Source organism: Zophobas morio, unplaced genomic scaffold (assembly GCF_036711695.1).
Source record: "Zophobas morio isolate AGI-343-1 ecotype UQ-CSIRO unplaced genomic scaffold, CSIRO_AGI_Zmor_V1 ptg000028l, whole genome shotgun sequence".
NCBI lineage: Eukaryota > Metazoa > Arthropoda > Insecta > Coleoptera > Tenebrionidae > Zophobas > Zophobas morio.
In genome coordinates, this window is record NW_026972133.1 from 5662478 (window position 1) to 5690470 (window position 27993).

The 27993-nt window shown below is 30.9% G+C and overlaps 1 protein-coding gene across 1 annotated transcript; it reads right to left on the minus strand.

Annotated features, from left to right (window-relative positions):
* Nucleotides 1–6509: 6509 nt before the first annotated feature.
* LOC135137044 (cuticle protein 19-like) lies at nt 6510–27936 on the minus strand. The gene is made up of 4 exons (XM_064066583.1): nt 27902–27936; nt 27765–27848; nt 21768–22134; nt 6510–6690 (listed from the first exon to the last, which is right to left on the minus strand). The coding sequence occupies exons 1-4, from the start codon at nt 27917–27919 to the stop codon at nt 6590–6592; spliced, it is 570 nt and encodes a 189-aa protein (XP_063922653.1). The 5' UTR covers nt 27920–27936; the 3' UTR covers nt 6510–6589.
* Nucleotides 27937–27993: the final 57 nt, after the last annotated feature.

Genomic DNA, 27993 nt, shown 5'->3' on the forward strand with positions numbered 1-27993 from the left:
GTCAGCTTTAAACGGTGTAGCGTAAATCAGATCGTGGTCAAGTATTTTCCCGGTGAGTAATGTCGTGATAAAAGTAACTGCTTCGGTACAAAATGAGGAATAAAAAGTGTCTTAGTGGAAGTTCTTAAATCAATATTTATAGTCGGCGCAACGTCGCTTTTCTATTGCCAGAATAGATAAGGATCGTTGCATCACGCTTTGTTATACCTTATCCAGCATGTAGAATATCAATTCTTAAAGTAGAAGTGTGTAAATCTCACCAGAACGAAATTTATTGTTATTTTGTGAGTTCTGAAGAAATAGAACGAAAATTTAATTTAACTATTGCTATATAATACAGATAAAAATTATTTTCTGGTTACCTTAACCATCAACTATGTTTATCTTATTTTTAGGTTAAGATTATTTTCGGAAATCTAGACATGTAATCGAGTGTCTCTATATTTTTAGAATGTTCTCACTTCACTCCACAATTGCAATAATTCAACATGTTCCTCTCATAGTATTTCCACTGTAGGTATACAAGATTTAAAAAGGGTTTAAAATTCAAGAGTAAAACTTTTCATTCTAGAAATGTTCTAAAAATTTTATTTAAAAAATATTAAGACACGAGTCATAAATCATACTTAGCATATTTTAGATGACGTCATCAGTTCATTAAAGGAAGCAAGCAAAATTGCATTTAATATTTCTGATAATTAATACAATGGTGTTAAATATTATTTTATAGACCTCTTGTGCAAAACAGTTCAGAGAAAAGGTTACAGAGAACGAGGAGATCTATATTTTCGGACTTCGGAGAAAATAGAGGGCGGGTGGGCGGAGCTAGTTCTTGTTAAAATAAGATTGATTTTGCCAGCGTAATCACTGGAATGAAGAGGATGGGCGGGGCTATCGCTTGCTTATAAAAGATTCTGTACGACAAAGTCAAACTTAACCCCGCCCACCCACCCGTTCTCTATATATCGCTATGTATAACAAAAAAATTCGATTAACGCTTTTTTTAACTGCCGGCGTTCTATTAGTTCTCATTTCGACCTTACAAAAGAACATATAATTTGTCCCGCCCACCCACCCCGCCTCCATTTAAGTGAATCATTTGATCTAGTCCGAATGAAAGGCGGATCTCAACTGAAGAGAGATAAAATCCTTAGAATGAGAACTGTGTGTGTGGGAGGGGTTAGCACCTGCTAAGATAAGACTGATTTTGGTAAATGACATATCCTCTAAGAAAATAGGAGGCGGGTGGGCGGGGCTAAAACTTGCTAAGATAGGACTGAACTCTATTAAGAGTAGTCACTGGAACGAAGAAGGGATGGGTGGGCGAGGCTATTGCTTACTTATAAAAGATTCTGTAGGAAAAAGTCAATCTTAGCCCCGCCCACCCACCCGCCTCCATTTCAGTGATTCATTTCATGTAGACCGAAGGAAAGATGGATCTCAATTGAAGATAAATAAAATCGTTAGAACGAAAACAGCGTGTATGGGCGGGGCTAAAACTTGCTAAGATAAGACTGAACAATATTAAGAGTAGTCACTGGAACGAAGAAGGGGTGGGTGGGCGGGGCTATTGCTTGCTTATAAAAGATTCTGTAGGGAAAAGTCATACTTAGCCCCGCCCACCCACCCGCCTCCATTTCAGTGATTTATTTCATCTAATCCGAAAGAAAGGTGGATCTCAACTGAAGATAGATAAAATCGTTACAATCAGAACAGCGTATATAGGCGGGGCTAATACCTGCTAAGGTAAGACTGATTTTGGTAAATGACATATTCTATAAGAAAATAAGGGTGGGTGGGAGGGGCTAATACTCGCTAAGTTAAGACTCATTGTGGCAAACGACATATTCTCTAAGAAAATAGGAAACGAGTGGGTGGGGCTATAATATTTGTTAAGATAGAATTGATTTTGATAAATGACATATCCTCGAAGAAAAAACTGGTGGGTGGGCGGGGCTAAAACTTGCTAAGATAGGACTGAACAATATTAAGGATAATTACTGGAATGAAGAGGGGATGGGTGGGCGGGCTATTGCTTTGCTTATAAAGGATTCTGTAGGGAAAAGTCATACTTAGCCCCGCCCACCCACCCGTCTCCATTTCAGTGATTCATTTTATCTAATCTGAAAGAAAGGTGGATCTCAATTGAAGATAGATAAAATCGTTAGGATGAGAACAGCGTATATAGGCGGGGCTAATACCTGCTAACGTAAGACTGATTTTGGTAAATGACATATCCTATAAGAAAATAAGGGTGGGTGGGAGGGGCTACTATTTGCTAAGTTAAGACTCATTGTGGCAAACGACATATCCTCTAAGAAAATAGGAAACGAGTGGGTGGGGCTATAATATTTGTTAAGATAGAATTGATTTTGATAAATGACATATCCTCGAAGAAAAAAACGGGTGGGTGGGCGGGGCTAAAACTTGCTAAGATAGGTCTGAACAATATTAAGGGTCATTACTGCAATGAAGAGGGGGTGGGTGGGCGGGGCTATTGCTTGCTTATAGAAGATTCTGTAGGGAATAGTCATACTTAGCCCCGCCCACCCACCCGCCTCCATTTCAGTGATTTATTTCATCTAATCCGAAAGAAAGGTGGATCTCAATTGAAGATAGATAAAATCGTTAGAATGAGAACAGCGTATATAGACGGGGCTAATACCTGCTAAGGTAAGGCTGATTTTGGTAAATGACTTATCCTATAAGAAAATAAGGGTAGGTGGGAGGGGCTACTACTTGCTAAGTTAAGACTCATCGTGGCAAACGACATATCCTCTAAGAAAATAGGAAACGAGTGGGTGGGGCTATAATATTAGTTAAGATAGAATTGATTTTAATAAATGACATATCCTCGAAGAAAAAAATGGGTGGGTGGGCGGGGCTAAAACTTGCTAAGATAGAACTGAACAATATTAAGGGTAATTACTGGAATGAAGAGGGGGTGGGTGGGCGGGGCTATTGCTTTGCTTATAAAAGATTCTTTAAGGAAAAGTCATACTTAGCCCCGCCCACCCACCCGCCTCCATTTCTGTGATTTATTTCATCTAATCCGAAAGAAAGGTGGATCTCAATTGAAGACAGATAAAATCGTTAAAAAGACAACAGCGTGTATGGGCGGGGCTACAACTTGCTAAGATAGGACTGAACAATATTAAAAATAGTCACTGGAACGAAGAAAGGGTGGGTGGGCGGGGCTATTGCTTGCTTATAGAAGATTCTGTAGGAAAAAGCCAAACTTAGCCCCGCCCACCCACCCGCCTCCATTTCAGGAATTTATTTCATCTAGTCCGAAAGAAAGGTGGATCTCAATTGAAGATAGATAAAATCGTTAGAATGAGAACAGCGTATATAGGCGGGGCTAATACCTGCTAAGGTAAGGCTGATTTTGGTAAATGACTTATCCTATAAGAAAATAAGGGTGGGTGGGAGGGGCTACTACTTGCTAAATTAAGACTCATCGTGGCAAACGACATATCCTCTAAGAAAATAGGAAACGAGTGGGTGGGGCTATAATATTAGTTAAGATAGAATTGATTTTAATAAATGACATATCCTCGAAGAAAAAAATGGGTGGGTGGGTGGGGCTAAAACTTGCTAAGATTGGTCTGAACAATATTAAGGGTAATTACTGGAATGAAGAGGGGGTGGGTGGGCGGGGCTATTGCTTTGCTTATAAAAGATTCTGTAGGGAAAAGTAATACTTAGCCCCGCCCACCCACCCGCCTCCATTTCAGGAATTTATTTCATATAGTCCGAAAGAAAGGTGGATCTCAATTTAAGATAGATAAAATCGTTAGAATGAGAACAGCGTATATAGGCGGGGCTAATACCTGCTAAGGTAAGACTGATTTGGGTAAATGACATATCCTATAAGAAAATAAGGGTGGGTGGGAGGGGCTACTACTTGCTAAGTTAAGACTCATCGTGGCAAACGACATATCCTCTAAGAAAATAGGAAACGAGTAGGTGGGGCTATAATATTTGTTAAGATAGAATTGATTTTGATAAATGACATATCTTCGAAGAAAAAAACGGGTGGGTGGGCGGGGCTAAAACTTGCTAAGATAGCACTGAACAATATTAAGGGTAATTACTGGAATGAAGAGTGGGTGGATGGGCGGGGCTATTACTTTGCGTATAAAAGATTCTGTAGGGAAAAGTCATACTTAGCCCCGCCCACCCACCCGCCTCCATTTCAGTGATTTATTTCATCTAATCCGAAAAAAAGGTGGATCTCAATTGAAGATAGATAAAATCGTTAAAACGAGAACAGCGTGTATGGGCGGGGCTACAACTTGCTAAGATAGGACTGAACAATATTAAAAATAGTCACTGGAACGAAGAAGGGGTGGGTGGGCGGGGCTTTTTCTTGCTTATAGAAGATTCTGTAGGAAATGTCAAACTTAATACCGCTCACCCACCCGTTCTCTCATTTTTCTTCTTTAGAAATAAGAAACAAATGTTATATATAATTCTCTTAGTTCCTATTCCCACTTATTTGACCTTATTTGATCAGCTGTGACCTATCCAACCAGTAATGATTTGACTTAACCTGATCTACATTAATCTTAACTTAAGAATTCCATATTTTATAAAATGAATTATTTTGTTGTATTAAACGATATAGTTTTCCAAATGAATTGAAAAAAGCGCATTTTGTAACCTGACTTGACCTCACTTCACTTAAACTGATACGACTTGACCTGACTTGATCAATCCTGAAATTCCTAATCCTGACTGGACTTAACCTGACTTGGTCTGACCTGATTTAAAAATTTATATTATCTAAGCCATCAAAATTTCTAAAATATAAACATTCATTCCATTTTTGTATTAAGAAACAAGTAATAATTTTGCAAACATAGTGTTATTTAGATGAAAAATATGTTAATCTAACGCAGCATTTTGTGACGTGACTTGACCTGATCAGACTTATGCTGACCTAGCTTGACCTAATGTGACTTAGCCTGACGTGAGTTGACCTGATGCTTCAAAAGACGTGAGTGGACCTGATGTGACTTGATCTAGCGTGACTTGTACTGACGTAACTTAACCTGACGTGACTTAAGGAGACTTCAATTGACGAGACTTGACCTGACGTGTCGTGACCTGACGTGACTTGACCTGACGTGACGTGACATGACGTAGCTTGACCTGACCTGACTTCACGTGCCGTAACTTGATCTGACATGACTTGATCTGATGTGGCTTGAACTGACGTGACTTGACCAGATGTGACTTGACCTGACGTGACCTGAACTGACACAACTTAACCAAACTTTTTACCACTTTTGTAAACATTTAAAGAGCCCAAAATTCTAGGAATTTTTATCCGCTATATTTTAAAAGTACTAAAATTCTTTTTTTTTTGTATTAAAAGGCAGGATAATTTTCCAAATATACTGAAGAATGTTCTGTTACTGAGATGACTTGACCTGACGTGACTTGATCCAACGTGACTTACCTGAAGTGACAAGTCCTGACTTGACCTCACCTGACCTGACTTAACTTAACCTGATCTGACATGACTTAACCTAACTTAACTTAAGCTGACTTGACCAAAGTTTATCATTTTGCGTTCCATTTTAAAAATATTTTTCACATCGTTAACCAAAAATGTGTTTAAGTACAAATCACGTAAAAAAAAATAATAGCCTGTTTTCCATATTTTGTAAACACAATATAATACGCCTAATATGTTTAATTTGAAGCTTCAAATTTTCTTTGAAGTATGTTTTTTAATCTTTCTTAATCTAGCATTTGAATCTAATTTTCTTGTCATTTCCTAAACGGTTTAGAGAAAATAAGTTATGAGGAAACCCAAAATCCAACCTCCACAATTGCATAAAACACCGGAAAAAGAAAAACCATTCCCCTCAAGCCATCCGAAATGTCACCAGCCCAATTCCGTCGAAAACCATGACCCAGCCTATTGCAGCCACAAAAACCCCGCGGCGCACCATCTTTACGACCACCTTGATTTACGCTTTCCACGCTCACTACAAGGAAAATGACGAAACGCCCATAAACCTTGCATTTTCTCCAAAAAACAGCGCTCAACTTGTCAGTGCAAATGTCACAGATTTCCCCACAATTGTGACAATTTGACAACTTTTACGTTACCCAAGTGGGTCGGCCGCGAAAATGTCAGCTCTTTATGTAACGAGAAAATTTGAATAACGCCCATAGCCACCTGTGACCGTCAAAGGCTCGATGCTCCTTTGTCTAATCGCTATTTCGAGCACGAATAGGTTACAAAACGGTTGCGTCACGAATGGAAAGCGAAGAAGAATCGCTGAAGATAACGAAGATACATCTGTCACTGTCATGTTTGATTAGTGTTAGAGGGTCTCGAGCTCCAGGCCCGGACTTCCTCTTTCCACCTGTCGGCGCCCGCTTTTCATTTTTCGTTTTCGAAGATAACTTGCTTGCGCAACGGTTGCTAAACGTCGCGGCGCATAAATATTTATCGGCGAAAGTGCGTGTCGTGGGCGAAAATGCGCTCGAACTGGCCTTGTTTTTTTATTATTGTTAGTTTCGGTAATACAGTGGCTGTACAAAAATAGGGTTTTTTCAGCTGGGGTGGTTAGTAGTGGTGGTCGTGGAGGTCGTAGAAGGCGTCCAGGTCGTAGTTGGCGTAGCCGTAGGTGTCGTAGTCGCCGTAGTAGGGGCCTTTGTACGCCGAACCTGCAAAGACGAGATGAGGATCATTTGAATAACAAATCGACGGCTATTAGCTTAATGAAGACGTTCAAGGTTGGGTTTGCCGAAAGTGGCGGTATGTGGGATTCCGATGATGGGTTTTGGGGAAAATATGGGAAATATTTTAAATGTCATTGCCGCGGAGTGCACGTTTTTTTGATAAGAGTGACACATCGTTTTAGGAAAAAATTGTGCGGTTTTAGGAATGATCTAAGACGTGATGGACGGATGCAGTGACGGATCTAAGACTATGAATTGGAGAGGTTCGAAGTGGTAATAAACAATAAAGTAATTATTGATTATCCACGCACAATATGTGTAAAGAATTTTTCTTCGTGTCGCTTCCTGGAAGGTCTTCAGTTTCCACACTGAGTCGTTCGCAAAAAGTCTATTTATGAACAACATAAACCAATCGCACGTGGTTTAGGAGAAAGTAACGATATATTCAAGGAAAATTTTGAATTTCCGGTGTCTTTGCTTTTTTTTATTTATTCGTATTCGAAAAAGTGCGATTTTATTCACTTCGGTTAATTTTCATATTGAAACCATTAACTCAACTTTCAATTTTTACGTAGATTAAAACGAGAGTCAGGGATATAACAAGCTGAAGAATTTATTTATTTTACAACCAATCTTAAATCAAACCTTCAGACTTCGTTATAAAACGTCATTAGCTTCATCAACTACATTCTTTAATTGGTGTAACAGGAGAACTGCATTCACTGTTTAAAAGATCATGTGCTGATTAAATTAGAATTCTTAAAAACTTGTCGCTATAAATTGTGGGTATCGGTTTCATCGTGCAACTTGTTTAAAAAATAATAATAAACCTTCGAAGATTTCAGGACATTCGTGTTACGACGGATTTTTTTTTATAATGATGATTTATTGGTCCCGAAATGGTCTCACATTTGCACAAGTGAATTAATTTTGGTTCGGTTGCTGCAATGAGTATAAAAAATAAACACAAAAAAAATAACGAAGAGAACTAAAATAATAACACTGACATGAGAAATATCTTCAGTTTTATTATTTTCGAAAAATTTCAGGCACTTTTTTGTACTTATGTTTAGGAGTTTTTAAATATATAATAGCGAATGATACTTTTTATTTTAATGCTATGAATCACGCGAATTTCAAAAATATTTGTCAATTTGAAAAAATTTACTTAAAATTCAAAACGCCGAAATTTATACTTTCTGAATTTTTATACCTAAAATCAATGGGAAGTACCCTTGAAGAATGTTTATTTCCCTCGAAACGTCAACTCACCAAACACCGCTCGGATTTTTTTTTTAATTTTGAAATTTTTCAAATCCAGTTGACAAAGTTTGCAAGATCTTTTAGAGGAAGGAATTTATTTATGAACCTGAAAATTTTTCTTCCAATTCAAAATACCTTCTGAATTTTAGAAATTTCAAAATCTTTATTATTTTGCTTATTAATTTCCGGAAATTTCAGACACATTTTTTTCGCATTTTTTGATATTTATAAGGACTGTTAAGGCTGAAAATCACAAAATCTGTACCTTCTATTTCAAAATTAATTGAATCATTTAAATTTCGAAAATATTTATTTTTCAAATTTTTTTAACACCAAATACTATTTTTTTTTATTTAGAATTTTTTGAAATTGAGTTGACACAGTTTGCAAAGCTTTTAAAACGAAGATACTTAAAAACCTGAAAAAAAATTCTGATTATAAACACCTGAAATTTTTACTTTCTGAATTTTGAAATTTTCAAAATCTCCATTTTTGCTGTTGTCAGTTTCCAAAAATGTCAAAAACTCTCATTTCACAATGTTTATTATATTTAAGAGTTGTTAAGGTTGAAAGAGCAAAATCGTGATACTATATATTTTAAAATTATTAGAAAATGTCCAGTTTTTAAATTTTATAATATCCGATATCATTTTTAAATTTTGAATCTTTTTAAATGTGGTTACCACAGTTCGCAGAGTTTATAAAACGAAAATATCTATGAAACTGAAAGTAATCTTCAGATTCAAACACATGAAATTTATACCTTCTGAATTATGGAAATTTTAAAATCTTTATTATTTTGGTTATTAATTTCCGGAAATTTCAGAAACATTTTTTTCGCATTCTTTATTATTTATAAGGACTGTCAAGGCTGAAAATGACAAAATCTGTACCTTGTATTTCAAAATTAATAGAATCATATAAATTTCGAAAACATTTACTTTTCAAATTTTTTTAACACCAAATACTATTTTTTTTTATTTCGATTTTTTTTAAATGGAGTTGACACAGTTTGCAAAGCTTTTAAAAAGAAGATACTTATGAACCTAAAAAAAAATTCTGATTCAAAACACCTGAAATTTTTTACTTTCTGAAATTTGAAATTTTCAAAATCTCCAATTTGCTGTTGTCACTTTCGAAAAATGTCAAAAACTCTCATTTCACAATGTTTATTATATTTAAGAGTTGTCAAGGTTGAAAGATCAAAATCGTGATACTATATATTTTAAAATTATTAGAAACATAAATTTCGAAAATGTTTAGTTTTCAAACTTTATAATACCCACTACCATTTTTTAATTTTGAATCTTTTTAAATGTGGTTGCCACAGTTTGCAGAGCTTGTAAAACGAAAATATCTATGAAACTGAAAAAATCTCTTCAGATTCAAACACCTGAAATTTATACCTTCTGAATTTTGGAAATTTCAAAATCTTTATTATTTTGGTTATTAATTTCCGGAAATTTCAGAAACATTTTTTTCACATTCTTCGTTATTTATAAGGACTGTTAAGGCTGAAAATCACAAAATCTCTACCTTCTGTTTCAAAATTAATAGAATCACATAAATTTCGAAAACATTTACTTTTCAAATTTTTTTAACACCAGATACAAATTTTGTTATTTCGAATTTTTTTAAATGGAGTTGACCCAGTTTGCAAAGGTTTTAAAACGAAGATACTTATGAACCCGAAAAAAATTCTGATTCAAAACACCTGAAATTTTTACTTTCTGAATTTTGAAATTTTCATAATCTCCATTTTTGCTGTGGTCAGTTTCGAAAAATGTCAAGAACTCTCATTTCACAGTGTTTATTATATTTAAGGATTGTCAAGGTTGAAACTAGCAAAATCGTGATACTATGTATGGTAAAATTATTAGAAACATAAATTTGGAAAATATTTAGTTTTCAAACTTTATAATATCCACTACCAGTTTTTAATTTTGAATCTTTTTAAATGTGGTTGCCACAGTTTGCAGAGCTTGTAAAACGAAAATATCTATGAAACTGAAAAAATCTCTTCAGATTCAAACACCTGAAATTTATACCTTCTGAATTTTGGAAATTTCAAAATCTTTATTATTTTGGTTATTAATTTCCGGAAATTTCAGAAACATTTGTTTTACATTCTTTATTATCTATAAGGACAGTTAAGGGTGAAAATCACAAAATCTGACCTTATATTTCAAAATTAATAGAATCATATAAATTTCGAAAACATTTATTTTTCAAATTTTTTTAACACCAAATACTATTTTTTTTTATTTCGAATTTTTTGAAATGGAGTTGACACAGTTTGCAAAGCTTTTAAAACGAAGATACTTACGAACCTGAAAAAGAATTCTGATTCTAAACACGTGAAATTTTTACATTCTGAAATTTGAAATTTTCAAAATCTCCATTTTTGCTGTTGTCAGTTTCGAAAAATGTCAAAAACTCTCATTTCACAATGTTTATTACATTTAAGGGTTGTCAAGGTTGAAAGAGCAAAATCGTGATACTATATATTTTAAAATTATTACAAACATAAATTTCGAAAATGTTTAGTTTTCAAACTTTATAATACCTGCTACCATTTTTTAATTTTGAATCTTTTTAAATGTGGTTGCCACAATTTGCAGAGCTTGTAAAACGAGGATATCTATGAAACTGAAAAAATCTCTTCAGATTCAAACACCTGAAATTTATACCTTCTGAATTTTGGAAATTTCAAAATCTTTATTATTTTGGTTATTAATTTCCGGAAATTTCAGAAACATTTGTTTTACATTCTTTATTATGTATAAGGACAGTTAAGGGAGAAAATCACAAAATCTGACCTTCTATTTCAAAATTAATAGAATCATATAAATTTCGAAAACATTTATTTTTCAAATTTTTTTAACACCAAATACTATTTTTTTTTATTTCGAATTTTTTGAAATGGAGTTGACCCAATTTGCAAAGCTTTTAAAACGAAGATACTTACGAACCTGAAAAAAAATTCTGAGTCTAAACACGTGAAATTTTTACTTTCTGAATTTTGAAATTTTCAAAAATCTACATTTTTGCTGTTGTCAGTTTCGAAAAATGTCAAAAACTCTCATTTCACAATGTTTATTATATTTAAGGATTGTCAAGGTTGAAACTAGCAAAATCGTGATACTATGTATGGTAAAATTATTAGAAACATAAATTTGGAAAATATTTAGTTTTCAAACTTTATAATATCCACTACCATTTTTTAATTTTGAATCTTTTTAAATGTGGTTGCCACAGTTTGCAGAGCTTGTAAAACGAGGATATCTATGAAACTGAAAAAATCTCTTCAGATTCAAACACCTGAAATTTATACCTTCTGAATTTTGGAAATTTCAAAATCTTTATTATTTTGGTTATTAATTTCCAGAAATTTCAGAAACATTTGTTTTACATTCTTTATTATGTATAAGGACAGTTAAGGCTGAAAATCACAAAATCTGACCTTCTATTTCAAAATTAATAGAATGATATAAATTTCGAAAACATTTATTTTTCAAATTTTTTTAACTTCAAATACTATTTTTTTTATTTCGAATTTTTTGAAATGGAGTTGACACAGTTTGCAAAGCTTTTAAAACGAAGATATGTACTTATGAACCTGAAAAGATTCTGATTCAAAACACCTGAAATTTTTACATTCTGAATTTTGAAATTTTCAAAATCTCCATTTTTGCTGTTGTCAGTTTCGAAAAATGTCAAAAACTCTCATTTCACAATGTTTATTATATTTAAGAGTTGTCAAGGTTGAAAGAGCAAAATCGTGATACTATATATTTTAAAATTATTAGAAAAATAAATTTCGAAAATGTTTAGTTTTCAAATTTTATAATACCCGCTACCATTTTTAAATTTTCAATCTTTTTAAATGTGGTTGCCACAGTTTGCAGAACTTATAAAACGAAGATATGTATGAAACTGAAAGTACTCTTCAGATTCAAACACCTGAAATTTATACCTTCTGAATTTTGGAAATTTCAAAATTTTTATTATTTTGGTTATTAATTTCCGGAAATTTCAGAAACATTTTTTTCACATTCTTTGTTATTTATAAGGACTGTTAAGGCTGCAAATCACAAAATCTCTACCTTCTGTTTCAAAATTAATAGAATCACATAAATTTCGAAAACATTTACTTTTCAAATTTTTTTAACACCAGATACAAATTTTGTTATTTCGAATTTTTTGAAATGGAGTTGACCCAGTTTGCAAAGGTTTTAAAACGAAGATACTTACGAACCCGAAAAAAATTCTGATTCAAAACACCTGAAATTTTTACTTTCTGAATTTTGAAATTTTCATAATCTCCATTTTTGCTGTGGTCAGTTTCGAAAAATGTCAAGAACTCTCATTTCACAGTGTTTATTATATTTAAGGGTTGTCAAGGTTGAAAGTGGCAAAATCGTGATACTATATATTTTAAAATTATTAGAAACATAAATTTCGAAAATGTTTAGTTTTCAAATTTTATAATACCCGCTACCATTTTTAAATTTTGAATCTTTTTAAATGTGGTTGCCACAGTTTGCAGAACTTATAAAACGAAGATATGTATGAAACTGAAAGTACTCTTCAGATTCAAACACCTGAAATTTATACCTTCTGAATTTTGGAAATTTTAAAATTTGTATTATTTTGGTTATTAATTTCCGGAAATTTCAGAAACATTTTTTTCACATTCTTTGTTATTTATAAGGACTGTTAAGGCTGAAAATCACAAAATCTCTACCTTCTGTTTCAAAATTAATAGAATCACATAAATTTCGAAAACATTTACTTTTCAAATTTTTTTAACTCCAGATACAAATTTTGTTATTTCGAATTTTTTGAAATGGAGTTGACCCAGTTTGCAAAGGTTTTAAAACGAAGATACTTACGAACCCGAAAAAAATTCTGATTCAAAACACCTGAAATTTTTACTTTCTGAATTTTGAAATTTTCATAATCTCCATTTTTGCTGTGGTCAGTTTCGAAAAATGTCAAGAACTCTCATTTCACAGTGTTTATTATATTTAAGGGTTGTCAAGGTTGAAAGTGGCAAAATCGTGATACTATATATTTTAAAATTATTAGAAACATAAATTTCGAAAATGTTTAGTTTTCAAATTTTATAATACTCGCTACCATTTTTAAATTTTGAATCTTTTTAAATGTGGTTGCCACAGTTTGCAGAACTTATAAAACGAAGATATGTATGAAACTGAAAGTACTCTTCAGATTCAAACACTTGAAATTTATACCTTCTGAATTTTGGAAATTTCAAAATTTGTATTATTTTGGTTATTAATTTCCGGAAATTTCAGAAACATTTTTTTCACATTCTTTGTTATTTATAAGGACTGTTAAGGCTGAAAATCACAAAATCTCTACCTTCTGTTTCAAAATTAATAGAATCACATAAATTTCGAAAACATTTACTTTTCAAATTTTTTTAACACCAGATACAAATTTTGTTATTTCGAATTTTTTGAAATGGAGTTGACCCAGTTTGCAAAGGTTTTAAAACGAAGATACTTACGAACCCGAAAAAAATTCTGATTCAAAACACCTGAAATTTTTACTTTCTGAATTTTGAAATTTTCATAATCTCCATTTTTGCTGTTGTCAGTTTCGAAAAATGTCAAGAACTCTCATTTCACAGTGTTTATTATATTTAAGGGTTGTCAAGGTTGAAAGTGGCAAAATCGTGATACTATATATTTTAAAATTATTAGAAACATACATTTCGAAAATATCAAGTTTTCTAATTTTATAATACCCGATACCATTTTTAAATTTTGAATCTTTTTAAAAGTGGTTACCACAGTTTGCAGAGTTTATAAAACGAAAATATCTATGAAACTCTTCAGATTCAAACACCTGAAATTTATACCTTCTGAATTTTGGAAATTTCAAAATTTTAATTATTTTGGTTATAGATTTCCGGAAATTTCAGAAACATTTTTTTCACATTCTTTATTATGTATAAGGACTGTTAAGGTTGAAAATGACAAAATCTGTACCTTCTATTTCAAAATTAATAGAATCATATAAATTTCGAAAACATTTACTTTGCATATTTTTTTAAGACCAAATACTTTTTTTTTATTTCGAAATTTTTGATATGGAGTTGACACAGTTTGCAAAGCTTTTAAAACGAAGATATTTGTGAACCTGAAAAAAATTTTGATTCAAAACACCTGAAATTTTTGCTTTCTGAATTTTGAAAATTTCAAAATCTCCATTTTTGCTGTTGTCAGTTTCGAAAAATTTCAAAAACTCTCATTTCACAATCAAATCAGAAGGCTTTTTTGTGTTTTAATAATAGGGAATATTCTAAAATTGCAGACCTGTTAACATCTGAAATATTCCAAAGACATTGGCCAACTGGAAAACAAGAATTTCCTGAAATTCTTAAACAATCTTCGGCAATCTTGACATTGATTTTTTTAAGTCGAGAATATTATTACTAGGGTAGTTTCAGAATTTTTAAGAAATTGCGACTTAGTGGTACTTTAATGATAAACTTGAGTGATTCAAGTGATAATAAATCTGTTGGTCGCTACTGCTTTAAAGAGAACCGGAAAATCGTCTTTCCACTTCTTTACAGTAATCGAAATTGATGGAAACAGAATGTATCCCCACAATACTTCTATTTAAGGACATCCCGGGATCCTTGCAGTGACATTTCAGAGCCGGACTCGGCTCTCCTTAATAGGCTCCGTGCTAAAATATCTCGCTCCATTAATAACTTTATGAGCTAATTTGCGATTGCGATAGCTCTGCAGGTACTAAGTGCTTATCGTTGCAATTTCATAAATAATAAACTGGGCGCAGCAGCGAAACCGTTCCATCTGAAAATCGAGCGAAGACTACATTTTTGGCGTGGCTTTCTAAATGACGGTTTTCCTTGATCTTAAAAACGTCAACCCGACCTTTGGGATTAGCGGTTGCGTGATCGACTCCTTTTGATCGAGACTCCTTTTTTTCGAATCGATTCCGATTTGGTAACCGAAGTGAAACCAGAGACAAAGAGGGCAACAGGTGTCCTGAAACCGGCGAATCAATTAAGCGTTGACATATAACACGCATTTGCATCCAAATGCACGCTGTAATGTAACGAGTCCAGCCCACTTCGCAATTTATCAAAAAAAGCGAATTAAATTAACAAAATGAGCGAGAGCTCACGCAGGAACCGTGAATTCGGCTGCGGTCTTACGTAAAGAGAAACATCGCGATTGTCGTCCAGGGGCGGACTCAGTGGTTGCTCCGTTTTCGGCTAAATTATGCGAAATTCACATGTTTGCCTTCGTATCGTTACCGCGATTTTCGATAACGATTTATGGTGGCTACTTTCATTAAAAAAATCGGGCTGAATTATATCGCACAGGCCTTGTGCTCTGAGAGTTGTAAACAACTTGTGGGAAATGATCTTCAATGGGTTATCGCTGGTTTATGGTCGCGACAGATAATGGAGGTGACATGTGGTCTGACGGCAGGAATTAAGTGCTGGTAATACTTGGAGTTATTTAAGGAGGTGATAAATTGTGCATACATTGCACGCTATAATCAGAACTGACAACGAGATTTATTAATTCGCTGTTTATGCATGCATTAATCAGAGATGCTTGGCGAGTTGACGGTTGGAGCGAGGTAAAAATTCTTCAAGGATATTTGCCATTGTGTTTTCGATAAATGTAAAAATTCGAAATCTCCATTAACCGATTTAAGGATTACAGAATTTTTAAAGATTGAAATTTGGCAGCTAATCTTACCCCAAATCTTCACAACTGATAAATAAAAGCAAATCTTTGGAAGAGTCTAAGAATCTTTGTCAAGATATTGAAATAAAAACTCAAAGATTGTAAAGAACATAAATTTCCTGAGGAGAAAAGGACTCTATATGTTCGTAGATAAAGTATTCAAAATTTTTGAAGAATAGTTATATTCTTCAGAAAAATGAAGAAAGTTTAAAATAAAACCTTATAATCGTCATCAATCAGCTTAGAATTGTAAACACCCAAATATTCCAGACTTTTGGAAAAAACTACGAAATTTGAGAAAAACAAAATAAAAAAAAAATTAAATCTGGCAGCAAATATTACCTCAAATCTTCACAACTCAGCTGAGGAAATCTTTGAAAGAATCTCAGAATTTTGGTTAGATATTGAATTAAATTATCAAAGATTGTAAAAAAAACAAATTTCCTAAGTAAAAAAGAATACATTCGAAGAAAAATTCAAAATTTTTGAAGAATAGTTAGAATTTCAAGAAAAATGTAGAAGTTAAAAAAAAGGGGGATATAGACTCACCAAAGAATTTAGAATTGCAAAAACCAAATCTTCCAAATTTTTGAAAAAAAACTGCAAAATCTAAGGATAACAGAATTTTTAAACATTGAAATTTGGCAGCAAATCTTACCTCAAATCTTCACAACTGATAAATAAAAGCAAATCTTTGAAAGAGTCTAAGAATCTTTGTCAAGATGTTGAAATAAAAACTCAAAGATTGTAAAGAACATAAATTTCCTGAGGAGAAAAGGACTCGATATGTTCGTAGATAAGTATTCAAAATTTTTGGAGAATAGTTATAATCTTCAGAAAAATGAAGAAAGTTTAAAATAAAACCTTATAATCGTCATCAATCGGCTTAGAATTGTAAACACCTAAATATTCCAAATTTTTGGAAAAAACTACGAAATTTGAGAATAACAAACTTTAAACAAAAATTGATCTGGCAGCAAATATTACCTCAAATCTTCACAACTCAGCTGAGGAAATCTTTGAAAGAATCTCAGAATTTTGGTTAGATATTGAATTAAACTGTCAAAGATTGTAAAAAAACAAATTCCTAAGTAAAAAAAGACATGTTCGAAGAAAATGATCAAAATTTTTGAAGAATAGTTAGAATTTCAAGAAATATGTAGAAATTTAAAAAAGGCGTATAATTTTCACCAAAGAATTTATAATTGTAAAAACCAAATCTTCCAAAGTTTTGGAAAAAAACTGCAAAATTTAGGGATGACAGAATTTTTAAAAATTGAAATTTGGCAGCAAATCTTACCTCAAACCTTCACAACTGATAAATAAAAGCAAATCTTCGGAAGAGTCTAAGAATTTTTGTCAAGATATTGAAATAAAAACTCAAAGATTGTAAAGAACGTAAATTTCCTGAAGAGAAAAGGACTCGATATGTTCGTAGATAAAGTATTCAAAATTTTTGGAGAATAATTATAATCTTCAGATAAATGAAGAAAGTTTAAAATAAAACCTTATAATCGTCATCAATCAGCTTAGAATTGTAAACGCCCAAATATTCCAAATTTTTGGAAAAAACTACGAAATTTGGGAATAATAAAATTAAAAAAAAATAAATCTGGCAGCAAATATTACCTCAAATCTTCACAACTCAACTGAGGAAATCTTTGAAAGAATCTCAGAGTTTTGATTATATATTGAATTAAATTGTCAAAGATTATAAAAAAAAAAAAACAAATTTCCTAATTAAAAAATAAGACATGTTCGAAGAAAAAGTTCAAAAATTTTGACAAATAGTTAGAATTTCAAGAAAAATGTAGAAATTTAACAACAAAAGGCGTATAAATCTTCACCAAAGAATTTAAAATTGCAACAACCTAATTTTCCAAATTTTTAGAAAAAAACTGCCAAATTTAAGGATAACAGAATTTTTAAAAAATTGAAATTTGGCAGCAAATCTTACCTCAAATCTTCACAACTGATAAATTAAAGCAAATCTTTGGAAGAGTCTAAGAATCTTTGTCAAGATATTGAAATAAAAACTCAAAGATTGTAAAGAACATAAATTTCCTGAGGAGATTATTTATTCTTCAGAAAAATGAAGAAAGTGTAAAATAAAACCTTATAATCGTCATCAATCAGCTTAGAATTGTAAACATTCAAATATTCCAAATTTTTGGAAAAAACTACGAAATTTGAGAATAACAAAGTTTAAAAAGAATTTTTTTCTGGCAGCAAATATTACCTCAAATCTTCACAACTCAACTGAGGAAATCTTTAAAAAAAAATTCAGAATTTTAGTTAGATATTGAATTAAATTGTCAAAGACTGTAAAAAAAACAAATTTCCTAAGTAAAAAAGAAGACGATATGTTCGATGAAAAAGTACAACATTTTTGAAGAACAGTTAGAATTTAAAGAGAAATGTAGAAATTTAACAACAAAAGGCGTATAATCTTCACCAACGAATTTAGAATTGTAAAAACCTAATCTTCCAAATTTTTGGAAAAAACTGCAAAATTTAAGGATAACAGAATTTTTAAAAATTGAAATCTGGCAGCAAATCTTCACAACTTTTAAATAAAACCAAATCTTGGAAAGAGTCTAAGAACCTTTGTCAAATAAAATCTCGAAAAATGTAAAGAACATAAATTTCCTGAGAAAAAAGTACTCGATATGTTCGTAGATAAAGTATTCAAAATTTTTGAGGAGCAGATATATAAATATTCAGAAAAATGAAGAAAATTTAAAATGGAGTCGTATGACCTTCATCAATAAATTTAGAATTGTAAATACACAAATATTCCAAATTTTTGGAAAAAACTACGAAATTTAAAACAAAATTAAAAAAAGATTAAATCTAGCAGCAAATCTTGCCTCAAATCTTCACAACTGAGCAAATCTTGGAAAGAATCTCAGAATTTTGGGCAAGATATCGAATTAAAATCTCAAAGATTCTAAAGAAAATAAATTTCCTGAGAAAAAAGAAGACGATGTATTCGAAGATAAAGGTCAAAAATTTTGAAGAATAGTTAGAATCTTAAGAAAAATGTAAAAATCTTAAAATAAAGGCTTATAATCTTCACCAATGAATTTAGAATTGTAACAACCAAATCTTCCAAATTTTTGGAAAAAACTTCAAAATTCAAGGTAACAAAATTTTTAAAAATTGAAACCTGGTAGCAAATGTTACCACAAATCTTAACAACTCACCTGAGCAAATATTTGAAAGAATTTTGGTCAGATATTGAATTAAATTGTCAAAGATTGTAAAAAAAAAACAAATTTCGTAAATAAAAAAGAAGACATGTTCGAAAAAAAATTCAAAATTTTTGAAGAATAGTTGAAATTTCAAGAAAAATGTAGGAATTTAAAAAAAAAGGTGTATAATCTCCACTAAAGAATTTAGAATTGTAAAAACCAAATCTTCTAAATTTTTGGAAAAAAAACTACGAAATTTCAGGATTACAGAATTTTAAAGAATTGAAATCTTCACAACTTTTAAATAAAACTAAATCTTGGAAAAAGTCTAAGAATCTTTCTGAAATAAAATCTTGAAGAATGTAAACAACATAACTTTCCTAAAGAAAAAAGAACTCTATTGGTTCGTAGATAAAGTATTTAAAATTTTTAGCGAGCAGTTATGATTTTCAGAAAAATGAAGAAAATTTAAAATAAAGTCGTATGATCTTCATAAATAAGTTTAGAATTGTAAACACTCAAATATTCCAAATTTTTGGAAGAAACTACGAAATTTGAGGATAACAAAATTAAAAAAAAAATTAAATCTAGCAGCAAATCTTAACTCAAATCTTCAAACTGAGCAAATCTTGGAAAGAATCTCAGAATTTTGGGCAGATATTGAATTAAAATCTCAAAGATTCTAAAGAAAATAAATTTCCTGAGAAAAAAGGAGACGATGTATTCGAAGATAAAGGTCAAAAATTTTGAAGAATAGTTAGAATCTTAAGAAAAATGTAAAAATGTTAAAATAAAGGCTTATAATCTTCACCAATATTTTTAGAATTGTAACAACCAAATCTTCCAAATTTTTGGAAAAGACTTCAAAATTCAAGGTAACAAAATTTTTAAAAATTGAAATCTGGTAGCAAATGTTAACACAAATCTTCACGACTCACCTGAGCAAATATTTGAAAGAATCTCAGAATTTTGGTTAGATATTGAATTAAATTGTCAAAGATTGTAAAAAAAAACGAATTTCGTAAATAAAAAAGAAGACAACATGTTCGAAAAAAAGTCAAAATTTTTGTAGAATAGTTGAAAGTTCAAGAAAAATGTAGGAATTTAAAAAAAAGGCGTATAATCTCCACCAAAGAATTTAGAATTGTAAAAACCAAATCTTCCAAATTTTTGTACAAAAAACTACAAAATTTAAGGATTACAGAATTTTAAAAAATTGAAATCTGGCGGCAAATCTTCACAACTTTTAAATAAAACTAAATCTTGGAAAGAGTCTAAGAACCTTTGTCAAATAAAATCTCGAAAAATGTAAAGAACATAAATTTCCTTAGAAAAAAAGAACTCGATATGTTCGTAGATAAAGTATTCAAAATTTTTGACGAGCAGTTATGATTTTCAGAAAAATGAAAAAAATTTAAAATAAAGTCGTATGATCTTCATAAATAAGTTTAGAATTGTAAACACTCACATATTCCAAATTTTTGGAAGAAACTACGAAATTTGAGGAAAACAAAATTAAATCTAGCAGCAAATCTTACCTCAAATCTTCACAACTGAGCAAATCTTGGAAAGAATCTGAGAATTTTGGGCAAGATATTGAATTAAAATCTCAAAAATTCTAAAGAAAATAAATTTCCTGAGAAAAAAGGAGACGATGTATTCGAAGATAAAGGTCAAAAATTTTGAAGAATAGTTAGAATCTTAAGAAAAATGTAAAAATCTTAAAATAAAGGCTTATAATCTTCACCAATGAATTTAGAATTGTAACAACCAAATCTTCCAAATTTTTGGAAAAGACTTCAAAATTGAAAGTAACAAAATTTTTAAAAATTGAAATCTGGTAGCAAATGTTACCACAAATCTTCACGACTCACCTGAGAAAATATTTGAAAGAATTTCCGAATTTTAGTTAGATATTGAATTAAATTCTCAAAGATTGTAAAAAAAACACAAATTTCGTAAATAAAAAAGAAGACATGTTCAAAAAAAAGTCAAAATTTTTGAAGAATAGTTGAAGTTTCAAGAAAAATGTAGGAATTTAAGAAAAGGGCGTATAATCTCCACCAAAGAATTTAGAATTGTAAAAACCGAATCTTCCAAATTTTTGGAAAAAAAACTACAAAATTTAAGGATTACAGAATTTTAAAAAATTGAAATCTGGCAGCAAATCTTCACAACTTTTAAATAAAACCAAATCTTGGAAAGAGTCTAAGAACCTTTGTCAAAAAAAAATCTCGAAAAATGTAAAGAACATAAATTTCCTGAAAAAAAAAAGAACTCGATATGTTCGTAGATAAAGTATTCAAAATTTTAGAATTGTAAACACCCAAATATTCTAAAGTTTTGGAAAAAACTACGAAATTTGAGGATAACAATTTAAAAAAATATGTAGAAAAAAATCTCAGGGAAAGTATACATATCTTGAAATTAAACGTATCTAATTTTCCCTTCACTAGAGATCTATATTAGGATAAACCCAACTCCATATTATTCTGGTCTCCAATCTGCAAAGATCATCATCGACGCCAAAACCGCGCCAGTCCACATTTCCCCCTAATCCCGCCTCTGTTCAAATACCAACAATCTCCCCATAAAAAAATCCCAGTCACGCTTCTGCCCCAGCAAACCCCCTGCTGCCCTTACATAACCACCAGGAAATCGCGTCGTCCTTACCTCCACCTCCGCCGCATTTCCCAACCCATTTCAACCGTAATTTATTCCACCACATCGGTCCTTGATATTTAAATTTCGGGCATGGACCGGTTTGACATTTCAGCTGCTCTGATTACCTCAACAATTTTAATTGCCTGAAAAACAAACCTCGTCTATTCTTCTCGGTTCTCACCTATGGAGGAGCCGTACACGGCTTTGACGAGCGGCGGCGCCACGTACGCCTTATGCAGGACCGGCTTGACGTACACTGGCTTGTAGACGCGCTTCACCACTGGCGCCACCTGCTTGACGATAGCGGGAGCGGCGTGCTCGAGGTGCTTGACAGGCGGAAGGTGGATGGAGGGGCCGCTCTTGGAGACGACGGCGTTGAAGCCGTTCACCGGGTCGGCAACGTAGTCCACTGTGCGGATGGAGCCATCTGGTTCCACGAGGGAGTACTGGCCTTTGACCACTTCGCCGTCTCTGATCTCCTGCTGGTGCTTCACGTCGCCGGTATGTGGGTCGGAGACGCCGTACTTGAAGGCGTATTTGGGGTGGTGCTGCAAGGAGGGAGGGTTAGAGAGATGAAATTAATTCGTATCTAAGGGTGTATTTTCTTAAAAGATTTAATAATTTTTTAACATTTAATGGCTTTTCATCACTATCACGACAATCTTAAGTTATGCAAAAAGATTTCAGTGGAAGTGGTTTGGTAATTTCGGAAATTATCTCTCACACAAAATCTCGGCAGGTTACACACAGACGATAGATAAAGAGAAACACGAAACATGCATTTCCGTCTTCTACGAACTACAAAACTGTCAAGAAAATCAACCAATAAACCCTCCCGGAAAAATACGGAAAGTTGTAAATAAATAAAAATTTTAATGAAAAAAAAAATCAAAATTTTTAGTATTAGTAAAAATTCTTTGTCAAGGAGTGCAGGACAAAAAATGAAATTTTAGAAACAAGATTGAAATGTTCAAAACTGACTAACATTATTTATCAGGAAGTTTAAATTTTTAACAAAAAAATATTCTGAACAAAAAAATTTTAAATTGGAAGATAGTCAGGACAACAAATCGAAAATAATAAACTCTTGAGAAAAAAATTAAAGTTTTGAAAGAGAATGTTATGTTGGTCACAAATATATTCTAAATTTAAAAAAAGATCCCAAACTTTTAGAAAAAAGTCAAAAATTTGAGGCAGACCAAAATTTTGAAAAATTGAAAACGTCAAAATTGTTGCACAAATCTTGTCTTGAAATTTCCGAGCAACTAGAAAACTAGAATGGAAATCTTGAGGAAAAATGACAAAGTTTTGGTGATGAAGATGAAAAACACTAGTTACATGTTAAAAACAGAAATTTCGAATTTTTAAAATAAATCGAAAATAAAATCTTTGGAAAAAATTGAAGTTTTGAAATGTTGAAAAAAGTACAAAATTTAAGAAAGATCAAAATTTTGAAAAGTTTAAGAAATCAAAATTTTGTCATAAATCTCACGTCTTGAAATTTCCAGCAACTGGAAGGCAAAAATGGAAATCTTCGAAATTCTCAAAATTTTGTCAAGATGTCGAAATAAATTTTGAAGGTCTCTTAATACTTTTACAAAAAAAACTTTAAAAACTTAAAAAAATTCCAAAAATAAAACAGTTTGATGAAAACAGAAAATTCCAATTTTTAAAACAAATCGAAAATAATAAAATCTTTAGAAAAAAATATTCGAAATTTAAAAAAAAATCCACACTTTTAAAAAAATGTCAAAAATTTGAGAAAGACTAAAATTTTGAAAAATTGAAAAGGTCAAAATCTTTCCACAAATCTCGTCTTGAAATTTCCAAGCAACTGGAAACCAAAAATGGAAATCTTAGAAATTCTCAAAATTTTGTAAAGATGTCGAAATAAATTTTCAAGCTCTGTTAATACTTTTACAAAAAAAACTTTAAAAACTTAAAAAAAATCCAAAAATAAAACAGTTTGATGAAAACAGAAAATTCCAATTTTTAAAACAAATCGAAAATAATAAAATCTTGAGAAAAACATATTCGAAATTTAAAAAAAAGATTCCACAATTTTAGAAAAAAGTCAAAAATTTGAGAAGGACTAAAATTTTGAAAAATTGAAAATGTCAAAATCTTTCCACAAATCTTGTCTTGAAATTTCCAAGCAACTAGGAAACAAGAATGGAAAACCTGAGGAAAAATGACAAAGTTTTGGTGAAGAAGCTGAAGAAAACTAGATACATGTTGAAAACAGAAATGTCAAATTTTTAAAACAAATCGAAAATAATAAAATCTTGAGAAAAAATTCAAGTTTTGAAATGTTACGTTGTTCCCAAATGCCTTTGGAGTTGTTATAACACGATTCCAAATTTTTATAAAAAAGTACAAAATCTGAGAAAATCACAATTTTGAAAAATTTAAAAAGTCAAAATTTTGTCATAAATCTTGAAATTTCCAGCAACCGGAACACAAAAACTGAAATCTGAGAAACACTCACAATTTTTGCCAAGATATCGAAATATTTAAAAATCCATGAAAGTAAGAAAATTAAAAAAAAAACGGATACACATAAAATTCCTATTTTTAAAACAAATCGAAAATAATGAAATCTTGCGGAAAAATGTAGGTTTAAAATAGAATATTATGTTGTTCACAAATGTCTTCGCAGTTTAAAAAAAAAACAATTTCAAATTTTTTAAAAAAGTCAAAATTTTGAGGAAGAACAAAATTTTGAAAAATTTAGAATGTCCAAACCTTGTTTTGAAATTTCCAGTAACTGGTAAACAAAAATGAGAATCTTGGAAACACGGCTCAAAATCTTGAGAAAACGTCGAAATAAATTTTCAAATTCTGTGAAAAAAAAGAGAATTCCAAAAAACTAAATGAATGCTGAAAACAAAAAATTTGAATTTTTAAAACAAAGCAAAAATATTGTAATCTTGAAAAAGAAAAAAACGTTTTGAAATAGAATGTTGTTATTCGCGAATGTATTCGAATTTTTTTAAAAATCGGTTACAAATTTTGGAAAAAGTACAAAATTTGAGGAAAACAAAAATTTCGAAAAATTAAAAAAATCAAAATCTTGCCATAAATTTCGTCTTCAAAATTCCAGCAAATGGGAAACAAAAATGGAAATCTTGGAAAAAAATCACAAATTTTTGGTGAAGATGTTGAAATAAATTTTCAAGGCCTTGTAAAAAAATTCCAAAAAAAACTATCATGAAAACAGAAAATTCGAATTTTTGAAACAAATCGAAAATAATAAAATCTTGAAAAAAAATGTAGGATTAAAATAGAATATTATGTTGTTTACAAATGTCTTCGCGGTTAAAAAAACGGTTTCAAATTTTTAGAAAAAGTAAAAATTTTGACGAAAATCAAAATTTTGAAAAATTTTGAAAGTCCAAACCTTGTCTTGAAATTTCCAGTAACTGGTAAATAAGTAAAAATGCAAATCTTGCAAACACGTCTCAAAATCTTGAGAAAACGTCGAAATAAATTTTCAAATTCTGTGGAAAAAAAGAAAATTCAAAAAAAGTGGATGAATGCTGAAAACAAATCCAGTTTTTAATATAAATAAAAAATACTTTAATCTTGAGAAAAAAAATAAAGTTTCGAAATAGAATGTTATGTTGATCACGAATGTCTTCGAATTTAAAAAAAAATCGGTTACAAGTTTTGGAAAAAGTACAAAATTTGAGGAAGACCAAAATTTTGAAAAATTAAAAAAAACATAATCTTGCCATAAATTTCGTCCTTAACATTCCAGCAGATGGGAAGTCACAAAATTTTGGTGAAGATGTTGAAATAAATTTTCAAGAGCTTGTAAAAATAACAAAATTCCAAAAAAGCTAATTAGATGATGAAAACAGAAAATTCAAATTTTTTTAACAAATCGAAAATAATAAAATCTTGAGAAAAAATGTAGGCTTAAAATAGAATGTTAATTATGTTGTTCACAAATGTCTTCTCTGTTTAAAAAAATAATTCCAAATTTTTAGAAAAGTCAAAATTTTGAAAAATTTAAGAAGTCCAAACCTTGTCTTGAAATTTCCAGCAACTTACCGGTAAACAAAAGTGGAAATCTTGGAAACAAATCTCAAAATCTTGGTCAAAATGTCCAAATTTTCAGGATTTGTGAAAATACAAAAATTCCAAAAAAAACCTACGGACTAAATATGAAAAACTGGATTTTTTAAAATAAACCGAAAATAAAAAAAATAAAGTCTTGAAACACAACGTCACCTATTCCCAGATGTCTTCAGAGTTTTTAAAGATAAAAATCAAAAATTTGAGGAAAACCAAAATTTTTAAAATTTCCTAAAGTCAAAATTTTGCGATAAATTCTGTTTTAAAATTTCCAACAACTGAAAAATAAAAGAAATCTTGGGAAAAAAATCTCAAAATTTTCAAGTTTTGTGAAAATAGAAAAAACCCAAAAAAAACTATGTACTGAAAGTAGATTGACTGTAATAAACCGAAAATTATGAAATGTTGGAAAAAAATTAAAGTCTGTTCACAGATATTTTCAAAATTTTAAAAACGATTCCAAATGTTTTCAAAAAATTTCCAAAATTTGGGGAAGACTAAAACTTTTAAATATTTAAGAACTCAAAATCTTGTCACAAATCTTCTCTCTTGAAATTTCCAAAAACTGGAAATCAAGAGAAAATTTTGGTCAAGATGACAACATAAATTTTCAAGGTCTATGAAAATAAGTAAATTCCAAAAAAACCACATTGTGAATAAAAAAAATTCGAATTTTTAAAATAAGGCGAAGTAAAATATTGTGAAAAAATTAAAGCTTCGAAAGGAAATGTTATGATATTTTCCAGATTTTTAAAACACGATTCCAAATTTTTAGAAAACAATCCAAAATTTGATAAAAATACAAATTTTGAAAATTTGAAGCGTCAAAATCTTGATGAAAATCCTGTCTTGAGAATTCCAGCAACTGGAAAACAAAAAGAAATCGTGTGAAAAATCTGAAAATCATGACCAAAATAAACAAATTTTGGTCAAGATGTGCCACAAATTTTCAGGGTCTATGAAAATACAAAAATCTAAAAACTACATGATAAAAACAGAAAATTTGGATTTTTAAAATAAAAAGAAAATAATAAAACAATTCATAATTTAGGGAAGATAAAAATTTAGAAAAATTTAAAACGTCAAAATCTTAACAAATCCGACCTTCAAATTTCCAGCAACGTGAAAAGAAAAGGAAATCTCGGGAAAAATCGCATAATTGGTCAAAATGACGAAATAAATCTGAGAAAATAAGAAAACACTACATGTTAATATAGAAAATTCTGTTATTAACCGAAAACAAAGAAATCTTAAGGAAAACAAATTAATGTTATGTTTTTCACAGATAAAATAAAATATTTAGAACAAAAGTCTAAAATGCTTAATAAAACCAAAATTTTGAAAAAATTTAAGAAATCGAAATAGTACGAAAATCCAGTTTTGAATGTCAGGAAATTGGGAAACAAAAAGGAAAAAAAATCGCAAAATCCCTGGTAAAATCGTTAACTATGATTAAAAAAAAAGGATTCTTAAGAAAAAATGCCGATATAGTTAATGAAGAACTCCAAACAAGACCTTAAAGAAAAAACTAAATTCTTTAAAAAAAAACTTCGTATGTTGTAAAAGAAATCTGATAATTTTAGAACAAAAAATCAAAGGAAAAATATGTCGAGAAAGTCTACAGTTTTAAAAGGTTTTTGCTAAGATGCGGAATTCAGATAAAAGAAAACTTAGCATTTTCACCATCAAAAAATCTTTCTAACTTTAATTTCGCACAAAAAACTAACTTGAAATGTTGATTGGTATTATAAGATATTTAAGACGAAACATTTAAATTTCCGCACGAGCTACGGTCGAAAAAACTACATTTACATATTCATAGACCTTTCAAAAAGCACATTCCCGTCATCACTTTTAACATATAGTCATCATTCATTCCATTAATTTCCAACAAACGTTATCTTCTCATACTTTTATTCCCACATTTTTCATAACTCTCACTGACACCCATCCAAGAAAAACCAAGACAATGCACTTACACAACACTAACTTTTCCGTACCGTCTCTTCAGCCTCCGTCACACCCAACCCCCGCAACCCTTTCAACCCAAAATTACGCCACCACCTCACTGATTCCCCAACCATCCCCCAATACTTACATAATAATCAGGCTGCTCCCTGTGCCCTACAACCACCCCCGCCAACACCCTCGGCACTACCAACCCGACGACAGCAACTAAAAACTAAAACCAAAAACATCACCCTCCTCGAACCCCCAGCCCCCAACTCAACGCACCTGCAAGCTGGCCACCATGCTTAAATTTCCCAAGAAAAAATTGAAACTGGAAACGTCTTAGCCTACTTGCTATATATAAGAGCCTCCCAGTT

Excerpts from the sequence above, each read along its gene's own strand:
- LOC135137044 (XM_064066583.1), bottom strand. Across the intron at positions 22,135-27,764 it reads GGGAGCAGCCTGATTATTAT|CACCACCCCAAATACGCCTT; the intron begins GTAAGTATTGGG and ends CCCTCCTTGCAG. Across the intron at positions 6,691-21,767 it reads CGTGTACGGCTCCTCCATAG|GTTCGGCGTACAAAGGCCCC; the intron begins GTGAGAACCGAG and ends TCGTCTTTGCAG.